General features: G+C 35.6%; 3 protein-coding genes across 3 annotated transcripts; 1 reads left to right on the forward strand and 2 right to left on the reverse strand.

Annotated features, from left to right (window-relative positions):
* The first annotated feature begins 743 nt into the window (after positions 1 to 743).
* LOC132183086 (uncharacterized) lies at positions 744 to 9,160 on the forward strand. The gene is made up of 6 exons (XM_059596483.2): positions 744 to 1,469; positions 3,022 to 3,617; positions 4,455 to 4,647; positions 7,925 to 7,989; positions 8,150 to 8,360; positions 8,661 to 9,160. The coding sequence occupies exons 1-6, from the start codon at positions 1,284 to 1,286 to the stop codon at positions 9,021 to 9,023; spliced, it is 1,614 nt and encodes a 537-aa protein (XP_059452466.2). The 5' UTR covers positions 744 to 1,283; the 3' UTR covers positions 9,024 to 9,160.
* Positions 9,161 to 10,362: 1,202 nt separating this feature from the next.
* On the reverse strand, positions 10,363 to 11,059 carry LOC148585891 (actin-depolymerizing factor 7). Its single transcript, XM_088517030.1, has 2 exons — positions 10,791 to 11,059; positions 10,363 to 10,513 (listed from the first exon to the last, which is right to left on the reverse strand). The coding sequence occupies exons 1-2, from the start codon at positions 11,030 to 11,032 to the stop codon at positions 10,363 to 10,365; spliced, it is 393 nt and encodes a 130-aa protein (XP_088373156.1). The 5' UTR covers positions 11,033 to 11,059.
* A 2,012-nt stretch (positions 11,060 to 13,071) lies between these two features.
* Positions 13,072 to 19,126, reverse strand: LOC132183143 (VASCULAR-RELATED NAC-DOMAIN 6). The gene is made up of 5 exons (XM_088517029.1): positions 18,723 to 19,126; positions 18,238 to 18,379; positions 15,982 to 16,073; positions 15,710 to 15,803; positions 13,072 to 13,515 (listed from the first exon to the last, which is right to left on the reverse strand). The coding sequence occupies exons 1-5, from the start codon at positions 19,029 to 19,031 to the stop codon at positions 13,307 to 13,309; spliced, it is 846 nt and encodes a 281-aa protein (XP_088373155.1). The 5' UTR covers positions 19,032 to 19,126; the 3' UTR covers positions 13,072 to 13,306.
* Positions 19,127 to 20,753: the final 1,627 nt, after the last annotated feature.

Here is a 20,753-nt window from a genome sequence, read left to right on the forward strand (position 1 = left end):
CCTTTATGAGACGAAATAGAATCCTCTCTATTTCTAATAAAATGTAAAATATCCTATTAATGGTCATAGTTTAAAGTCTGTCTTCGGCAAGTCTCCTACAGAAATTAGCCTTTGTTTTCTTTTTCTTTTTTGGGAATCACCACTTTTATTATTTCGCACGTCACCATGGGCTTTTTTTTTTTTTTTTCCTAATCGGTCACCTTAATTAGGCAATTGACCCAAGAAGGATTATGCTTCCTTACCTGTTATATAATGAAAGTGGAAACTACTTTAGTTTTTCTATAGCTTTTTTATTTATATTTTAACATAAAAATTTTATATATTTTTTTTAGATTGTGTTAAAATTTTGTAAAAATAAAAAATAAAAGATAGACAAAGAATTTATATTTTATAAATAAATAATATTTTAATAGTATATGCAAAGATAAGAACAATAAGATAGAAAAATAAAACATAATTTTATTTCTTTAAAAAATAATAATAATAATAAATTATTGACAATGGCCCAATGCTCTTAGAGGTGATAATTGCCCCCTCCTCCCCCCCTTAAGGGTAGGTCTCCGTCTGCCCCCTGCCCCCTGCCCCCTGCTAAAAGTTAAAAAAAATGAAAAAAGAATCTCGAAATCAACAGCCACGTAATCCCTTCTAGATTCCCAATGAAAAATGATACTCAGAATTTGGCAAGAAATATTGCATATGAAAGCGCTGATAATTTTCACATTTTTGACTCTTCCCCGCAGTGACACTCCTCTGTATTGCACTCTTATGCAATCACTAGTATTAAACAATCGGGAGATTCCACACCCGTTCCCCTTTCTTGTCACGAGAATCAACCTCAAATAAGTCCTCTTTTTACGCCTTCATCGCCCTTTTTCTGAGGCTGCTCTCGTTTCCCATCGCTCCCTGTTTTCCTCTCTCACTCTCTCTCATGGTATCTTTACTTTCCCTTCTTCTCAGTGAACCCCGAAATTTTATCTCCTCCGTAGCCTTGTTTTTCACAGTCTCTTACTTCCATTAATTTCCCCTTTCCCTTGATCTTAATTTCTGAGTGAGGTCCATTTTTCAGCTGAACCCAAATCAGAGCACTTTTTTTTTTTTTCCTATCTGCGTCTTCCAAAACCTGCTCCGGCCAAGTTTTGCATTGGAAAAATCCGTTCAGGGGAAAAGTGATCAATGCGGATGAGGCAACTAGATTAGGCCAACAACCTAGCTGAGGAAATCAGCTGAAATTGGTCACCGACACCGACGTGGTTGTTAGAAAGTAGTTAAAACATGAGAAGAGTATGAGAGAGTACAATATGCAGAGGTTTCAGAGGTGTTTCTCCGACGGCTTGGGGATTTATTATCACTTCAAACACATGATGTGGCGGCCATCCATGCAGTCACCTGCAAGATCCTCTGGCATCTTCCTCTGTTGCATCCTCCTCCTTGTCGGCGCGTTTGTCTCCACGCGCCTGCTCGACACAAGTGTAAGTATTTATCTTACTAGTCCCCCACTTTGTTTTTTCAGTATATATAAATTTATTCTTGAGTTTTAAATCTCACCAAAAAAAAAAAAAATCTCGATCGAGTTTTAACTCAATAAAAATTTGTACTTAATTTTATTTTTAAAATTTTGCTATCATCGAACAGAGATTAAATCATCCCTATAACGACAGTATCATCTTCCCACCATATCCGGAACGATGATATCATCGCTCCGGATATGGTGGGAAGATGATACTGTCGTTGTACTTTATCTTAACAGGGAAACTTAAATGTTAAAAAGAAAAATTACTGAATCATCCCATGCATTCTCAAATACCATTTACGTGGAAGATCAAATATTTTTATATTTAAAAATTAAAATGAACATGTTTAATTTGTTCAGCTAATTACTATTGATTTAGATGGAAAATACAAATTAATATCATAAATTTCAAAATAAATAAACTTCAAATTACACCTGAACGAATAAATAATACAATGATGATAATTTAAGAAAACTATGGCATTTTTTTTTTTTTAAATAATAATGATATATATGGCACCCTGGTTAGAGAGAGAAGCACAAAGAAAATTAAATAAGAGTAAGTTAATATAGCTAGACGATTAGCCATGTTAAACGAGAAGCTAACTTTGTGACTCATGGGCTAGCTAAGGAAGTTACTAGGAAAGTTATTGATCATGTTTGAATTGAGGAGATCCTAATTGTATTTATGAAATTTATCATCATTTGAATAAAGAGTAATCTTTTTCTCAACAAAAAAAAAAAAAAAAAAAAAGGAGAGAAAGTTAATATACATATTATAATAATACGTTTAGACCAAAAGTCCAATAAATATATTAATTATTATTTTTCTTAAAACGTTATCAATATGGGACACTAATCTATTCCATTGCTATTGCATTATTGACATGGCATTATCAATTTATCATTGAATTTTCATTTTTCTTTCATTGAGGGTGGATTTGTGTGGTACATGCATATAGCATTACTCTTCTGAGAAGAGTAACATTACATAGTATACTATCATCTCACATTTATTCTAAAAATTGATGTGGGTTTGACTGTATTCATTAACCTTTGACTGTACTCATTGAATTTGCAAACAAACAGAAAGACTAATAAGCAATTTAGGAGTATAAATAAGTGTAAATACTAATGCGGTTATTTATAATAGAGGCGTGATAAAACAAAGCGGGAACAACGTATCATGCGGCGTGAGTGTCGGTGACCCTCGCATCAAGTCATCGAGGCCCACGAGTTTTTCGCTATGACTTACACGAGCACGTGGGGCCTCTTTTGGTCCCGATGGTTCTAGTTCATGCATAGAGTCTTACAATTCTGCCCCTGCACATAGTCGTACATGATATTTCTTTCTTTCTTTCTTTATAAAATTTTCAAAGTAAGCGTTAAAAAATAATTATTTAATTTAACACTGTATTTTAGGAATTAAATTATGTTCACTATTTGACTAATAGAATTTCCCATTATTGACTTTTCCTCATTGTGCTCCCTGCTCCGTGTCAATGTCACAGGGTTTAGCTGGCAATTTACCGCCCCGACCGTCGATACTAACTACAAGAACATCCCACATATACCCTCACAGAAATCCCCAATTCCCGAAAACGCCCTCACACCCAATTGAGATCCCACTCAACTGTGCAGCCTACAACCTCACACGGACCTGCCCTTCCAACTACCCAACAACTTTCCATCCAGAAGAAGATCCTGACCGTCCACCACCCGCCACGTGTCCAGAATACTTCCGTTGGATCTATGAAGATCTTCGTCCCTGGGCCTACACAGGGATCACGAGGGACATGGTGGGGAGGGCCAAACGGACGGCCAACTTTAGATTGGTGATAGTGAAGGGCAGGGCTTACGTGGAGAAATATCAGAGGGCGTTTCAGACAAGAGATGTTTTTACGTTGTGGGGAATCCTACAGTTACTACGGAGGTACCCGGGTCAAGTGCCTGACTTGGAGCTGATGTTTGATTGCGTTGATTGGCCAGTCATAAAGACAAGGGACTATCGACGATCCAACGCCTCGGACCCACCACCGCTGTTTCGGTACTGTAGTGATGATGACTCACTGGATATTGTTTTCCCTGATTGGTCTTTCTGGGGATGGTAAGACCTTTTTTTCTTCTCTAGAAAAACTAATACCATAATTTTTTTTTTATAATTACCCCAACAAAAATAATGCTCACGACTCTCATGGCATTCTATCTCTGATTAGCAATAAAAATCACTATGATGATGACTTTTGGTGCTACTGCTGAAAGGGTGCATTTGGGAGTGTGAGAGTGAGAGTATGTGTAATATTTCTCAATTTTACAATGGTCATGTCGTGACAGTCTCCGCTAACCTCCCTCTTGACCCAAAGTTAGTTGGGACTATAAGTTGCTAACTTTAGAATAATTATGGAATAAAAATGTCGCGACTTAAACATTAGAATATTTTCTTTTTTCCAAATTTTAATTATTATTTTAAAATTAAATGCATTCGATATTAAAAAATGAAAACATGATAAATATTGAATTATTAAATGGAAATACGATAATAAATGCATATAAAAAAAATGAATTATTTAATTTCTAAATAATAGTTGTGTAGTGTTCAGGAGGCTGCTTGTCTCCTGGAGTTTCTGGCTAAATAATAGCTAGGGTGCTTTGTACTTAAATGTTGATATATATACATGAAAGAATTACTCATTCATCAAAAATAAAAAATAAAAAATAAAAAACTTAACAATTAATGCACCTTGTGCAGGAGATTATAACGGTGACCATTTTCATCATATCATTGAAATGATATCATTTAATTTCCTACTGAATAATACTTAATTCTCTTGTTTAAGGAAAATCTTCAGGATTATATTGATTGTTATAGGGAAAAACTTTTCCATTCAATTGATTTTGTATCGTCTGCTTCCTAAGTCCTAACATGACATGTACTCTTGTGTAGGGCTGAGATCAATATAAAGCCATGGGAATCTTTGTTGAGAGACCTAAAAGAAGGAAACAAGAGGATAAGATGGATGGATAGGGAACCTTATGCTTACTGGAAGGGCAATCCGACGGTTGCTGTAACAAGACAAGAGCTCCTCAAATGTAATGTCTCAGAAAATCAGGATTGGAATGCTCGTGTATATGCTCAGGTAATATTATGAATTTCTTTCTTTCTTTCAATTATCTGTTATGGATGATATTCCGGCCTAGCATCAAAAAAGGAACGGCAATTCGGCTCTCGAGCTTAGTTTATAGTTTTCAGTGGGAAGGCACATGCTTATTATAATACAATGAGATTAAAGACAAATCCCATGATTCATCCCAATAAACATGGAAATACATTTAACAAATGCTAAAGATGGAAATACAATAAGAGGCGGCGATGACCTTAGCACGGAGTTTTTTTGATGTAGAAGCTGACAATCAATTTGAATATCCTTAGTGCATTCAGGAAAACTGGATTGCCAGCTATATGAAGAGTGGCTTGTTATCACAATAGAGCTTGATAGGTGCAGGTGACCTATGCTAAGGTCTTGGAAAGTAACTTGAGCCAAAGAAGTTTAAAAGTGGTGGCAGCCATGGCACGATATTAGGCTTAGTTTAGCAAGATATAGGATTGTCACCAAGTTTAGTGAAGCAACCAGTGGTGGAGCGCCGAGTAACAGGACAGCTTGTCCAATTAGAGTTTGAAAAACCAGAAATCTGGAAGTCGCATTTAGAAGGTGAGAAAATATGCAACAATTAGAATGCACTCACCCTAGAAGGCGATGGAAAGATTGGCTTGAAATTGCAGACATCACGCTACAGTGAGGAGATGTCAGTATTTATGTTCAGCTACTCCATTTTGTTGAGGGGTTTCAACACAAGTATGCTCATGGATTATGCTCTGCTCATGAAAGAAAAATTGCATTCTATTTGACAAAAATGCTTGCCTGTTGATCAGTACGTATATGACAAACTGAACATGAAAATTTATTTTTGATTAGAAGGCGGATATGTTTAAGGCAAGTGTAAGTTTCAAATTTGAACCGCATCAAATATATCCCTGTGTTCCGAGGATAATCATCAACAATAGTAAAAAATAATGAGCACCCATATGTGAAGGAGTTGGGTAGCCTCCCCAATATCACAATGAATTCAATTAAAAATGACAGTACTTCTATTGCAATGCAAGGGAAAAGGACGACGAGGCTGCTTAGCCTGTTCACAAACATCACAATAAGAAGTTGAACTAGAAATAAAATTTTTTTTTAATCAAATGAGAGGCTGACAAGTGCCCAGGATGCTGATGCTACAAGGCAGGGTCAGGTGCATTTCGAAAGTGCATGGCACTAGACAATGGTTGTGGCAAGGGCTTGTAATAGTAGAGTCCATCACAAAGTTCACCATTCAAATAAGCTTCCTCGAGGACAGGTCCTAAAAAACATAAAAGGTGGGAAAAAGAATGGCAACACAAATTCATGCTTTAGTTGATTTGCTAATAGAAAGTAGATTAAATTCAAAATCTGGAACATAGAGAACAATATTCAAGGATAGAGTTGGGGATAATCTGACTCGTCCAATGCGTAAAATAGGAACAATATCACCCATGGGAAGCATAATGGGACTAGCATTAGAAATTTCATGAGAGGTAGTGAAGTGTGGCAACATAGATGTCATGTGGTCAGAGGCTCCAGTATCTATGATCCAATCAGACAAATCAGAAGAAGGAACTGAATTACAAGGTTGAGGTGAGAATTATCAGCAAGATTGGCGCCCATGGGTTGATGTTGGGTGATAGAAGTTCCATTAACTGACGATATTGGTCAGCAGAAAGCCCTGTAATAGCACTCTCTTGTTGTTGCAATGAACCATGACTTGGCTGCATGATGAGACGAGGAGCCCTTGTTAATAGCAGTTTTCTGATTCAGACATGAATGATCCCAATTGGGTGGATAACCCACTAGTATGTAGCACTTTACTTTCCAACGACCAAGAGCACAACAATGGTCACACTTTGGTCGGCCTCGGCCTCATCCCTTTGACTCATCAAAATGATAACTGGGAGTCTTTGGGGAGTCTTGAGGTTTGCTGCCATGGCTACTTTATCAGATGTGTTTGGCAATGGTAAATGAAGCAGCCTTTGTTTTTCTTCTTGATGTATGATGGAATACATCTTTCCGACATTAGGAGAGGATCCATGGCAATAATTTGACTATGGATAGATGTATATGAATCATTGAAGGAATTGAATATAAGCTCAGTTTCTTGCATTTGTGTGAGTTCCTTAAGTGAACCGCGTGAACAAATCTGGGATGAAAATGAGTGTGGTCAACTCCAACTCATCCCTATAGGATTTGATTGTATTGTATTAGACAGCAACAGACATTTGATACTGACTCAAGTTACATTTATCTCTTTTCAGTTTAAAAATTGTAGGATTATTGCTTTGAGAAAAATGTTCTTCTAAATCAGTCCATACCTCTTGAGGACTGTTACGTTATACAATGCTTTTGATCAGTGATTTTTCAATCGAGTTGAGGATCCAACATAGCACCATGTTGTTGCACCTTTCCCACAGTAGAATCTCTGCTATGTTTGATTTTGGTTTGGTGAGTGTCCCATCTACAAAAGCAAGATTATTCTTGGCGTTTAACACATCTTCATAGCCTTTTTCAAGGTGGTGTAATTTTCACTTTTGAGCGGGGTGGAAACCAAAACCGCTTCAGGATGATCAGCAGGATGAAGGAAATATGGGGACGAGATATTACTCGTTTCGGTAATGTTGCGGTTTCTCCATTCGGTGAAGTTGTGTCACCTGTTGGACACAGTGACGATATAGATGAATCTGTCACAAAGAGTTGACAGAACGAAAAACTACAATGAAGGCAAATATTGCTAAAATAAATTCAGCAAGTTGTATATCAGGCCATGAAAGGCCATGGAGCAGAACAACGAAGGAGATGAAAGAATGTTCTCTGTATTGATGTGTTTTGTACAGTCGTGATTTTGCTTATAACACAATGAGACTAAAGACAAATCCCCTAAATCGTGCGCTAAACATGGAAATACAGTTATCAAATGCTAAAGATGGAAATACAGTAATTGAATATTCATCACAGCTGAGGGTATACGGCAACGAGGAAATCAGAATGCTGTAATAAGGGAAGCTCCAAGTGGAGCATTCTTTAGGGTGTAGGTGGGAACCTATCATAGGAATATACCCTTTTAAAAAAGATCAAGGGCATTTTGTTCTAATTATCTACAGGTTTTATTAATTATTGCTGCCTGTGTGTTCTTGAGTAACATGTAACATAAGGGTTTTTATGGTAATGGGGATTGATAGAGAAATCTTTTCCTTCTGAGCACATGGAATTTTGCAAATATGTTGTGTCATCTATCACAAAAATGTAGCAACTTTTATGATAATTATAAATCCATTTGCAGGATTGGATGCGGGAATCACAGGAAGGGTACAAGCAGTCAGACTTGGCTAGCCAATGCAATCATAGGTGAAAGATTTAAATTTTCACGTTTTGTGCATGGCACGTGTTTTTTCAGTTCTGATTTTTTATCAGATAATTTGTTTGCTCTACTCCATGTATGTTCACTTTGTACTCTCTCTCTATTTGCATTATCAATTATTAATTTTGGTTTTCACAATGTATGCAGGTATAAGATCTATATTGAAGGCTCTGCCTGGTCTGTCAGTGAAAAATACATTCTTGCTTGTGATTCTGTTTCCTTTCTGGTAAAGCCCCACTACTATGATTTCTTCACGAGAAGTATGAAGCCAGTGCACCACTACTGGCCTATTAGGGATGATGACAAGTGCAGATCTATTAAGTTTGCTGTAGATTGGGGCAATGGCCACAAGAAAAAGGTAATATTATACTTAGGCTTGTTCAACAGATGTTGTACATGACTATGTAAGTATTATCAGTGCCAAAAATTGCTATAAGGGAATGATTTCAGATAATAAGTTTTGAACTTTCTCAGGCTTGATAGAATTTATTGCTTAGAAGCTTAGTTTGTGGCTTTCAAATGTCGAATTATCTCATCATTTTTTGTTCTTTTGCAATTTGTAACTCATATGAGTACAAAAGAAAAAGAGCTGAACAACTAGTTTAACTGCAGATATATTTCACTTTTCTTTTTTACTTATGTTTCTTGGATTATTCAGGCACAAGAAATTGGGAAAGCAGCAAGCGAATTCATTCAAGAGGAGTTGAAGATGGATTATGTGTATGATTACATGTTTCATCTTTTAAATCAGTATGCTAAGCTCTTAACATTTAAGCCCATTAGGCCTAGGCATGCTGTTGAACTCTGTTCAGAGACGATGGCTTGCCCAGCAGAAGGATTGCAGAAGAAATTTTTTATGGAATCCATGGTAAAAGGTCCCAAGTACACGAGCCCATGCACTATGCCTCCACCATTTGATCCTCCATCTCTTCATGCCTTTCTTAAGACAAAGGAAAATACAATAAAACAAGTGGAATTATGGGAGAAAAAGTTTTGGGAAAATCAAAATAAGCAGGCTTAGAAGGTTTCTTTTCAAATTTGAAGTCTACATATAAATGTAAATTTCGTATTCAGTTACTGCTCAATTAGTTTTTTCATATATGTCCCATTTTATATGCTATCAACACAGAATAAATAAATCATTATTTGAGTAGTTAAGAGTTGAGAAATTTCTTTTTCCATTGATGTTGATCACAGTGGTGCATGTGTCTGTCTTGTTAAAATGTATTGTGAGATTTGAAGGTAGCAATTGCAAGCTTTAAACAGAATATCATTTTAGACTTGCTTGAACACAAAATAGAATCCTCTCTATTCCTAATAAAATGTAGAAGATTCATTTAATGGTCATGATTTAAAGTTTGTGCATTTAACGGTGTATATGATGTCAATGTTAACATGTCTTTTAAAAAAATTAAATAATATGAGATCATATACACCGTTAGATACACAAACTTTAAACCGTTACCAAAAATCAATGATTGCTTTTGATTTCACTTGACTGCAACTTGTGTTGCTCGGGGACGATTTTCTAAAGAAACTGGAGTTGCATTTGAAGCAAATTTGTTCTTCTTCTACGTTTTTTATTTTTTTTTCCTTTTTCTTTTGTGCAAATTACACTTTTCTCCTATAAATTATCACCCCTATATCACTGAAAATCAACATATAAGTCGTATTTAAGAATGCGGTTGATCAATTTTTTATTTTTTGTTTAACATTTGATACTCTTTTTTTCTATATAAAAGGATAATTTAGAAATTTTATATATTCTTAGTACCTCCAAACTTAACGACAGATTTGGACTGAGGGAGCAAATTGACACTAAAATTTCAAAATATGATCCAAGTTGCACTGAGTTCAAATTTATGGAGTAAGTGGTACATGGGTTCACCCAACTTGTCAATAACCAATTTTCAGCCAAAATCAAGATCATTTGCAGTGACAATGGTTCTAAAAAGGGGATCATCCATCAAACTAGTTGCGTTTCCGCTCAACAACAAAATGGAGTAGTTGAACGCAAGAATAGACAGCTTCTCAATATGTCTTAAGCTTGCCTTTTTTCAAGCCAACTTACTCACACATTTTTTGGGGAGATGCCATCCTAACTGCTGCTTACCTAATCAATAGAACACCCACTCCCCCAGTTGTCTAGTCAATCGCCATATAAGAAACATGATGATTCAAGACAAACAACCTAAAAAGCATTAATCATAACAGATGAATTCATAGGATGATATAGACTACAGGTTTAGTATAAAACCCATACAACGGAAAAGAACAAAAAATTGATGATACTTGATAGTGCTCATGAAATGTAATTTGTAAGAAGGGTTGAAAGATCAAAAGGGAAAAGTGAGAAATATTTAAAGTGCTCGCCCTTTTACAATGTCAAGGCTCATTTCACTAGGATCTGTTGCTTGTAACTCCACTTGAATGCCGTCCAATTCCCTCTTGAATCTATCCTTGGAGCTGGCATACACCATCTTACTTCTCACTCTTGATGTATCTGGCGACCTGAAAAAACAAGGGATTTAACTTTCACAGATGCCATTGCATCTCATATATATTTAATCTCCTGCATCCTTCAGCTTGGAAGCCAAACGTATATAATATTTGGCATGCATTCTCTAAACCCATTTTTGTCACTTTCCATTACTTTGGGAAGCAAAATTTGCCATGATTTTTGCTCATAAGAATAGGAGAAGGGCTTTCATGAAAGTCATATATATATGTGGGTGCTTTTATTCTCTCTCTCTCTCTATATATATATATTGAGGAAAAAGTAAATTACCATGCAATGAAAAAAATCTTGCTTTTCTGGCAGTTCTCTTCAGTGATGAAATCAAAATCAAAGACACAATAGCGACACTCATCAGCAGGAATAGATGCAGTGAAGTCGTCATAGGTTTCATCTGGGCTTCCGACTTTCTCCACCACCACTTCCTGATTCTCAATCTTGAAGATAATGAACCGGTAGTTCCTCTTTGTTTTTAGTTCCAAGAACTTCAGTTTGCATTCATCACTCACAGCCATTCCAGACGCCGCATTCGCCTAATTAACCCAAACGTACATTTTTATTTTGCACATAAAATCATTATGCATAGCAATCAAACGTTTGTTTCAGAGTAAAACTATATGTATATACATATATAGTATATGGCAATTAGCTTCATTTGCCATATGAGCAATTAAATTAAAGGCACTTTAAAATAGCCTTGTCATTTTGATTGTGGCATTAAGAATAAGATATGAATATTTTGTAAAAAATTTAAGCATCATTGCACTTGAATGATTTTATTCCAAAATAATTAACGGAAAGTAGCTATCAGTGTTCGTTTTGGAGAATTAGAGTTCATCATGAAAAAATAATATATACAAGAAACAAAAATAATATAGAAAGGGACAAATCACTATTCAAATAGTTGAAACCATTAAATTGTATGTGATATAATCATAATAAAAAGACAAATTGTAAAGAAATGATGTACTGGAAAAATCTATGAACCTGATCCAAAATTTCAAGATGTCAATGCAGAGATACGGGATGATTCATATACAACTAACTATCAACCAAATTGTTATGGCATGCCTGCCTTTTTTTCTTCAATACTTGAAATTTATTTCTAAAGTCATTCTCACCCATTATAAGAAAATCATACAAAATGAAGATCAGAGAGAGAGAGAGACGTACCATGTTGACCACCCCAATAAGAGACAGAAAATTTGATCAAAAATGAAGAAGAAAAAGAAGAAGAAAGGGGAGAAGGAAACAGAGAAATGGGAGAGAACAGCAGTGGGAGGGGAGAGAGAGATCCTTATTTTAGGGGATCGAGACAGTAAGAGATGAGAAAAAAGCGGGGAGGAAGAGAAATTTGAGGGAGAAAACAACGGCTGAGAATTTTCAATGCTTCAATGGCCGATCATGTCCACAACTACCACTTCGTATCGGCACGTTATGATTGCATGGCCAGCCATATAATATTCCACGACTTCCTTTGTTCTAACATCGTCAAAATACACCATTTTGTTTTATTCACTTTCCATGGTTTTTCTTTTTTTGGAGTCATTACCAAACCATGATGTACATGTTCTAGGCTGGCACAAATCTATTGCCCAATATGGCAATACACACAGCAAACAAAATTCTAAGCCAAAATCCAACAGACTGGGCAAGCTGGCTTGGCCTATGTTGGTACAGTAATGAATACATGGGTGCGTTTAGGATTGCGATTTTGTAAGAATAATTTGTCTTCTTAAAAAATATCGTAAAACATAAGGAGTTTGACATTACGATTTAAAAACCACTTAAGCTAAAATAAAAAATAAAGAAAATAAAATAAAATCTGTGATTTTTATAAGTAGGCCAAATATGAACATGTAATGATTAATTTGTAAGATAAGATGAGTCAAATATGGAAAACTTATTAACCCCTAACATTTATCAGTCGAAAATTCTCACAAATTATAAGACACGGAACTCTTTCAAGGCAAGTGACCCAGTCATGTTAGATAAATCTCGAATATACAATCCCAACTCCAAGAACTGTGTACCAGTTGAGTGAAAACTCAAACAGCCTATCTCATAGCATTAACTAAACGAGTCAAACAGTCAAGCTTACCGTCCGGGCTATTATAATACTACTTTTGACTTTGTAAGATGGAAAAGATTTGCATATAAATCGTTTTTACCAAAAACTGGCCCACTACAACCATCATCATCGAGAGAGAAAAAAATAGAACGCAAATAACAATAATCAATTCATTTCTTGCAATGCGAAACATGATCATGTACATTAATTGCAGACTAATCTCCACTTCAGGCGATGCAGACAATCGATTCTATTGCTAATTATATTTAAAAAAACACAAATGATTTATTCCTTGCCCACCACGAATTCTGCTTCGACCCTGAAATTCACTGTGCAATACATTGAGCTGCTTCCTTTTACATTCAGCCAACGCCCAAGAACAAAAAAAAAATAAAATAGCTCCTCTTTCTTCTGTGTCATAGAATAGTAGAATACCCTCTTGAGTGAACAGGAATATGGACGAAAATAAAACAGAACGTCAAATTTGTGAATAATTTCTGATTCAGATGTTTCCAATATAAACTATTTCCCTCCACTGGGGAGCCAAAATTTGCAGCTGACTTAGCAAATAATATAAAATTTGGGCCATCCATTAAGGGATAGCATAAAAATTAAGACAGCCAAAATCCCATTAAGAAGAATTTAGGGGGGAAATCTCAAGACAATATCCTCTGGATTGTTGCAATCTTCCTGTGAAAAGTTCATACAAAAAAATTTATCAAGCCACAAAATTCACAATTTTGGGCCCCTGTTTCTTCTTTGGTTTTACATGAATTTCTTTTGAATCAGATGCAGAACCAACTTTTGACTCAGAGGGCTTATCTTTGTTAGCACTATATGTGTCATCAGTCAAGAAATCATCCTCAAGATCGTCGCCACTAACAAATTTGGTCACCTTTCCTCTTGGCCTTTCATCATCAACAATCGCTGGAAACACATACAATGCCAGCAAAATAACTATATCAACACACTTGGACAACACTTCCAACCACAAGGAAATGCAGAAGTCGACTAGCTATATTTAGAAGGAGATGCATAATAAAACAGATGGAGAGGAAAAGAGGCCTTATATAATGCATGTCTGCTGAGAATGTATAAATCTATTCCCCAAATCTGAGCCCGCTTGAGTTGACTCTAGTAGCTAGTAGATTTGGATCCAAACTACTTTTAGCCATCCAACTTTATTATTTACATCCAAGTAATTCTTCAACAAATTTAAATCTATTTTAAACCAGTTTCCCTACCGAAGCACTTGCCCATACTAAGTTCAGCATTTTTTATTTTTTTTTATCAACCTTTTAAAGGTGGTCTAGAGTTAATAAAGTACAGCATGTTTATATAAATGCCTATCAGGTTCATTCCAAATCGGGCACCGTCGAACAGAAATTTCTAATAGCCAAACATTCAACCTATTACAACATCCAGTGTCATGTACCTAACTCCTTCACTTCCAATTAGAACCATCTGTTTCCATATATTTTAAAAAAGGGTAAAAATATGGCACATGAAATACCTCTGCAATCACACATTTTTCTGTTCCATTCCTAACAAGTAGTGGTCAATCCTACATCATAATATATATTTTGACAAGAACCTAGTAAGATCTAAAGAGACAAGGCCCTAAAATAAGGCTTTCCAGTTTATATGGTATTGCATGAAGCGTGTGTCTGTAGCGGCTCACTTGCAGATTTTTGGTGGTGGCTTCAATCAGTAAAATGTAAGTTTTACTAGAGGGCTCATGATTGGGAGTGGATGTCTTTGCCTCGTTCTACAGACTACCATGTTCAGTTAGAACGAGACAAGAAGATGAAGATAAGCTTTGGTGGACCCCTCCAAAAGAGGGTTGTTCGATGTTACATCCTTCTACAATATCCTGGGTTGTCGTGAAGGCTTTCCTTTCCGTTGAAAGAGTATTTGGCGAAATAAGACTACTTTGAGGGTGGCTTTTTTTGTCTGGTTAGTAGTCTTAGGAAAGATACTTACTATGAACAACCTTAGGAAGCAGCATGTCATTGTGGTCGACAGGTGTTGTATATGCAAGAAGAATGAGGAGTCGGTGTTCTATCTTCTTCTCCATTGTGAGGTTGTTTGTTCCTTATGGAATGCTTCTTTCAGCCGCTTCAGTCTATCTTGGGTTATGCCTAGACAAGTTGTTGACTTGCTTGATTGTTGGTGGACTACTTGTAGCACTTGGAGTACCGCTGGGTAGGAAGATTGTGCCTTCTTGCTTCTTGTGGTGTCTTTGGAGAGAAATAAATGATAGAAGTTTTGAGGACCGCGAGAGGACATTGGAGCTTATATTTCTATACTCTATATCTTTGTATAGCGGCATTTGTACCCCTTTTAGTGCTTTATTTTCATGATTTCCTCTTCTTCTTCTTTCCTCCTAACTAGGTGCTTTCTCTTGTATATTTTTTATGTACATGGAGGCGCCTTACACTTTTAATATACATCTTAATTACTTACAAAAAAATAAAAATAAAAAGCGCCTCACACCATACCATAACTTATGCTAAAAACAACTCTCTATCATTCCTATTTAGTCATGAATTCACAAATAAATCCCAAAAACTTCTTACTCTTTCCAAAGACTCAAATCATTTTAAGTCTTATATATTATTAACAAACTTTTTTTTGAAAAATAAACAATTCATTGAAAAGCGCAAAGGAGCACAACCCTAGTACATAGGATGTATACAAAAGAAGGTCCCACTAAAGGCGAAAAGAAGAACAAAAAGCCACAAATTGAGGCATAGTAGAAAACTAAGGCAATTATTAACAAACTTACATAAGGTTAGGCTCTATGAGAAGTAAATCTTTCTAGTATTGTAACTTCCCATAACCAAACTTTAGTTTCATATATTTTCTTGCAAAGCCATTCTGGATGTCATTCTTTTAACATTCAAAATTCTTAATTTTGAAATGTCTGGTGTCTATAACAATCCCCGACATAGTTACTGTATACTTGAGTCATGGTGGTGATGTGGATGATAATGAATGGTTGAACACCATACTTATTTTTTGATATGTGAAATGTCACAATTATCTAAAAATATACCTTCTCACTACTGAGAACTCCAAGAAAAGAAATAATTTAGGAATTGGCAATCTTAAAACTTACATGTGTTACCCGCTCCACTAGCAGCTTGGTTGCCTTTGTTAGGACAATCTTTCGCCAAGTGTGTTATACCACCGCATATTTTACAACCACCACCCTGAGGACATAGCAAAAAATATCATATAGAGTAACATCAGGTTCAACTTACGAGGAAGTGCAGGGATGGCTCAAAACATAAATCATCTATCTCTTTGAAAGCTACTTGCTTGCCCTCAGAAGAATATGGTATTCTATGTTCTGAAAAACTCAAGCATCAAGATGATAAATCAGTAAACCTTCGGATAGATTCCATGAGTATTCTGAGGACAATTCTTGCTCAAATGTCCGCGTTCATTACATATGAAGCAATCGGCAAATTTAGTTCCTCCTGAAACGCCAAACAGAACAAAACAAAACAAAATGACAGAAAGTAAGAGTCAGATTACTGAACTGCACATTTGGTTGCCATCAAAGGAGGACAAAACCAGCCATTTTATTGCAAGCAGGTTGGTAAGCTTTTGTACACTTGCAACATACAACTAAAATATGTAATCTATCACTTGATTAATACACCCTATTGATGACTATCCAAATCATGCACGGTATTCAATAGTATTTAAGAAAGTATTATATCACTGACAAACGAAAGATAGAGAGATGAACTGTTACAAACTCGCAATAATTCTTTCATTGAGTTAGATATCTGTTACTCAAGCTGCACCGGACTAAGGCTACTTTATCATTGAATAAAGTAATTTCCAAATCAATTGTGCAGAAAAGTCTCTTGTAATACTTTTTGACCCCAAAGAATCTATATGATACTGCAAAAATTAGCATGAAGAATTCTAATAACTTTTTTTTTTTTTTTTTTTTGCACTCAGCAACTGTAAGTCTTCAAGACGATGGAATATTTTCTGCGAAGAGGGGAGACAAAGAGTCGGATTTGTCATATCAAATAAGTAATTTAATCTTAAAATGCGCAAAGGGGCGCAACCCAAGTATATAAAAAGTATACAAGAGAGATCCCCAATTAAGGAGAAGAAGAAGAACATAAATCAAAAAATTCTAAAAATTAGAAAAGCAAGAACTGTTGTTAGCCGCCATCCAAACATAAAGCCATAAAGTACATAATAGCTTTTAACTCTAACACCGTTCTCTCACAATCTTTGAAGCTTCAAATATTATGTCCTCTCCAAATACATCACATTAAGCACATAGCTGCCGTCCTCTAGGCTTCTAAATTGTAGTGGCTTCCAACCTGACCACTCCAACTAACCAACAACTCTACCACCTTTTGAGACATGATCGACTCTAACCCAAAAAAGGCAAATATTCGATACTCACAATTCTTTGGCCACTTCTTAGTGGACCAAAAGATGATCTTTGGTCTCCCTACTTTTCTTACACATGCAACACCAATTCAACACTGACATGCCTCTTTCTCGAATTATCCAAAGTTAAAATTCTTCCCTAATGCCGTCATCCAAACAAAGAAATCCACCCTCAAATGAGCCTTATTTCTCCAAATGTGCTTCCAAGAAAACAGAGAGCCAAAATGGGGCTAAACACATGATAAAAATATCCTCGAACATCCACCTTCTGGAATGGATCCAACAGGTTCTAACCTCGCCGCCTTTTGGAAGAATTCTAATACAATTGTCAGCAGCTTGTTCCTTTTCATTCCAAAATCTCATTTGAAAAGCCACTCTTAATTTCATCTCTCCAAAAGCCCATTCAAAAACATATTTATCCACAACAGTCAAAACTCCAAAATGAACTTGTTCTTAGCATGAGGATTACTAAATTGGTTAAAAGCATTCTCAATGGAAGAGCCAAATGTTACTTTTATCTAAAATGGCTCTTCAAACGTTTGAAAAACCCCTACATTGGATTAGTCAAAAGAAAATGTAAAATAGATATTTGATTGGAAGAGCTAAAAAAAAAAAAAGCTAAATGTAGCAGCATTTTTTAAGGGAGCCATTTTATTTTTTATTGTTTTTCTCACCTGTTTTCTCTTTTTCCCAAATCTTTTCCTACTTTTTCTCTGTATGTTCTCTTTTTCCCAAAACTTTTCCCATTTTTCCTCTCACATGTTCTCTTTTTCCCAAAACTTTCCTCACTTTTAATAATATTTAAATGATATAGATAAAAATATAGCTAATCGAATGTGGATGCATTTAAAAATTCATTAGCTAAACTAGATAAAAGTAAGTTTTGAGGAGCCATTTTGCATAAAAATTTGGCTCATCCATTGGGAATGCTCTAACAAATCAATTTTTACACTGTAAGATAATGGCCTAATAATAAATACCAAATTGACAAACTTTACCGTATGTCATGAAGTTATAAACCCACCTCTATTATAACAACACCCTCATGTTGTTTTTTTTTTTTTTTTAGACACCCTCATGTTAACTTGATGTAAATTTTGTGCCATGTGAATGTAACTAGACAAACTAACTAAAAGAAGATATCTAAAGTGGCGGTGTTAAATACATAATTCAAAGTAAAAACAACTTCTTGTGGTACAGAGTAACCAAAAGGTAGTTTACCATCTTGAATAGGTTGGCGGCACATAGCAAGGGAATGCCCAGTTTCCCCACAATTATAGCAAAACTTCTTATCCACTGTCTCATCATCATTGTTAGGGCAATTCTTGAGACTATGCCCTCGTTGCCGACAAAGAAAACATATCTGCAAGCATCACATAACACAGAAACCCACCACCATAAGTTGATTTTATGCCATAAAAGACAATTTCCCTTTTTCCAATAAAACTTCAATACCACAAATCCTATTGAAAAACAGAGAAAACCCCACTAATTCGATCACAAACTGATTTATCAACGACACAATGCTATCAAAATGAAAGCTGCATGAAATGCAAACACCGTAATGCCTCGTATTAACTGCCTGGAGAAAGAAAACAGAATCCACAGTACATGCGACCACATAACGCACATATTTTTAAATTCCATAGCACTTGCAATGCAAAATCCAGAAGATAATAAAACAGAGTTGGTGCAGAAAACCAGACCTTGTTCCTTTCCCATTGAGCTTTCTGAGGGCAAAGCTTGGCAATATGGTCTTGAGCTTTGCAAATAAAACAGCTCTCACCAGGCTTCATCCCAGGGACTCGAAGTGGGTGTTTCTTAAACCCCTTTCTAATTGGTTTGCTTGGGTCATTGGGTGCGTTGGATTCTGCCCTTTTGCGCTTGAACTTGCTCTTCGTTTTCTTCTTCTTCCTGTCTGGGTCTTTTGGGGGCGTTGGCTCTGGCTTAGGAAAAAGTTCAGGGTTTGCTTCCCTGTACCTCTTGCGAGCTAGTCTCTGTCTTTGGCTCACCATTTTTGGACGAGACTGTGGTACTTCTGGAGGGTTGGGTTTGGGGAAGAAGGCTCTTTCGTTTCGTGATGGAACGAAAGGGTTTAAGGAGGAGCTGTGATCAGCTATGGTCGAGATCATTATAAGTTTGGAATCATACGTTTATAATTTATTGGTTGAGAAGAAGATAGTCAAATGGTGTCTTGACATTATTGGTTTAAAACGCTTCTGTGCTGCCCCACGTTTTATGCAAGCGCAACAATTACTACATTGATAATAAAAATCCCCTTCATTGTCCAATTATCTAATAATAAAAAATAAAAATAAAAACACATGAAACCTTAAATTCTACCAAATATTTATGGATCCTATAAAATGGTGATTAGGGCTGTACAAGTGTGCGTTATTCTTTCTAAGGGTTATTCTTTCTAAGGGGTAGTTCCATCAGTTAGAAACCACGCTTCACTTATCGAAGGTCATTAGTTCAAATCTACTCCACCCCCTCTTATGTAACATATCACAAAAAAAAAACACCAAAAAATATGCAATTATTAACTATCTAATAACTACTAACCACATAATCACATAATAGTTGTTATAGGTGGTTAGAAAAAATTGCTTTCATATATAATAATAATGAGAAAAAATTACAGTTTACCCCCTCAAAGTTGACAGCGTTTTTCAATTCGAACACCAAAGTTTCAATTTTTGCAATCTTCCCCCCCAAAGTTTCAAATTTTTGCAATTTGACTAATTTTATCCAAAACTTCCCATATTGCCCATAATTTTTATTTTTTTATTTTTTATAAAAAAAATTAAAAAAAAAAAAATTCGGGTCATCTGGTCATTTTTGCACCCCCAAATTTGTTTTCGTTTTCATAAAAAATAAAAAAATAAAAAATCAGGAGCAATATAGGAATTTTGGGATGATATTGGTCGAATTGAAAAAAAAAATAAAACTTTGTGGGGGTGGATTGCAAAAATTGAAACTTTATTGTTCGAATTGAAAAACGCTGTCAACTTTAGAGGGATAAACTGTAATTTTTCCTAATAATAATAATAATACCAAAATGACGTCCTTTTAGTGTTTAATATCATTTAAAATATGCCCTAAATAATCCAAAAACTATTTAAAAGGTCATAAAAAGAGGCCCATACTTAAAAAGCGGTTATGTAGCGCTTTTAGGTTTCAATAGTTGCTAACCGACAGTTTTTTCAAAACAGTTAATTGCTACGGTTGCAATTACTAAAATTTGACGTTGTGGTTAGAGGTAATAACTCTTAACCGTAATTGCTTGTACAATCCTAAGGGAGGCAATGCACTCAAGTTTTTGATCATGCTATAGGAAATATAATTTTTTTTTATTCAAATAAGGAAAAGTGGGTTACAAGGGATCAAATAACTACAAAAGGGTGGGCACTCCAACAACAAAGCCCAAACGAAAAATGTAATATAAAAATAGTAACAAACAATAAACAATAGTTTTATTCATGATCTTAGAGGAACCTTAAACAAGTAAGGCCTTGATAAGAGCAGCACAAGGCGATCACAAATGACAAAAGAACTCAATAAAGAGCTCCAAGTGTTAAAGACAACAAGACAACCACTACTGCTAAGTAGTTGTTGCAGGAAAAATACTACAACAAACTGAATAAGAGCCGTTGAAGGACAAATACCGGCACCGAAAGTCTTATTCACAAGATCAAACCGCATCAGACATGTTATAGGATTGTATCCATGTAAAA

Source organism: Corylus avellana, chromosome 5 (assembly GCF_965113065.1).
Source record: "Corylus avellana chromosome 5, dhCorAvel1.hap1.2, whole genome shotgun sequence".
Lineage (NCBI taxonomy): Eukaryota > Viridiplantae > Streptophyta > Magnoliopsida > Fagales > Betulaceae > Corylus > Corylus avellana.

What these genes read in the sequence shown, in the direction of transcription:
- LOC132183086 (XM_059596483.2), top strand. Translation starts at nt 1,284, where the DNA reads ATGAGAGAGTACAATATGCAGAGGTTTCAGAGGTGTTTCTCCGACGGC. An exon ending in CGCGCCTGCTCGACACAAGT is followed by an intron (nt 1,470 to 3,021) that starts GTAAGTATTTAT and finishes TCAATGTCACAG; the next exon opens with GGTTTAGCTGGCAATTTACC. An exon ending in GCTAGCCAATGCAATCATAG is followed by an intron (nt 7,990 to 8,149) that starts GTGAAAGATTTA and finishes CAATGTATGCAG; the next exon opens with GTATAAGATCTATATTGAAG.
- LOC132183143 (XM_088517029.1), bottom strand. Translation starts at nt 19,031, where the DNA reads ATGGTGAGCCAAAGACAGAGACTAGCTCGCAAGAGGTACAGGGAAGCA. An exon ending in CCGCCAACCTATTCAAGATG is followed by an intron (nt 16,074 to 18,237) that starts GTAAACTACCTT and finishes TTGGCGTTTCAG; the next exon opens with GAGGAACTAAATTTGCCGAT. An exon ending in TAGTGGAGCGGGTAACACAT is followed by an intron (nt 13,516 to 15,709) that starts GTAAGTTTTAAG and finishes ATGTGTTTCCAG; the next exon opens with CGATTGTTGATGATGAAAGG.
- LOC148585891 (XM_088517030.1), bottom strand. Translation starts at nt 11,032, where the DNA reads ATGGCTGTGAGTGATGAATGCAAACTGAAGTTCTTGGAACTAAAAACA. An exon ending in AAGATTTTTTTCATTGCATG is followed by an intron (nt 10,514 to 10,790) that starts GTAATTTACTTT and finishes TTGTTTTTTCAG; the next exon opens with GTCGCCAGATACATCAAGAG.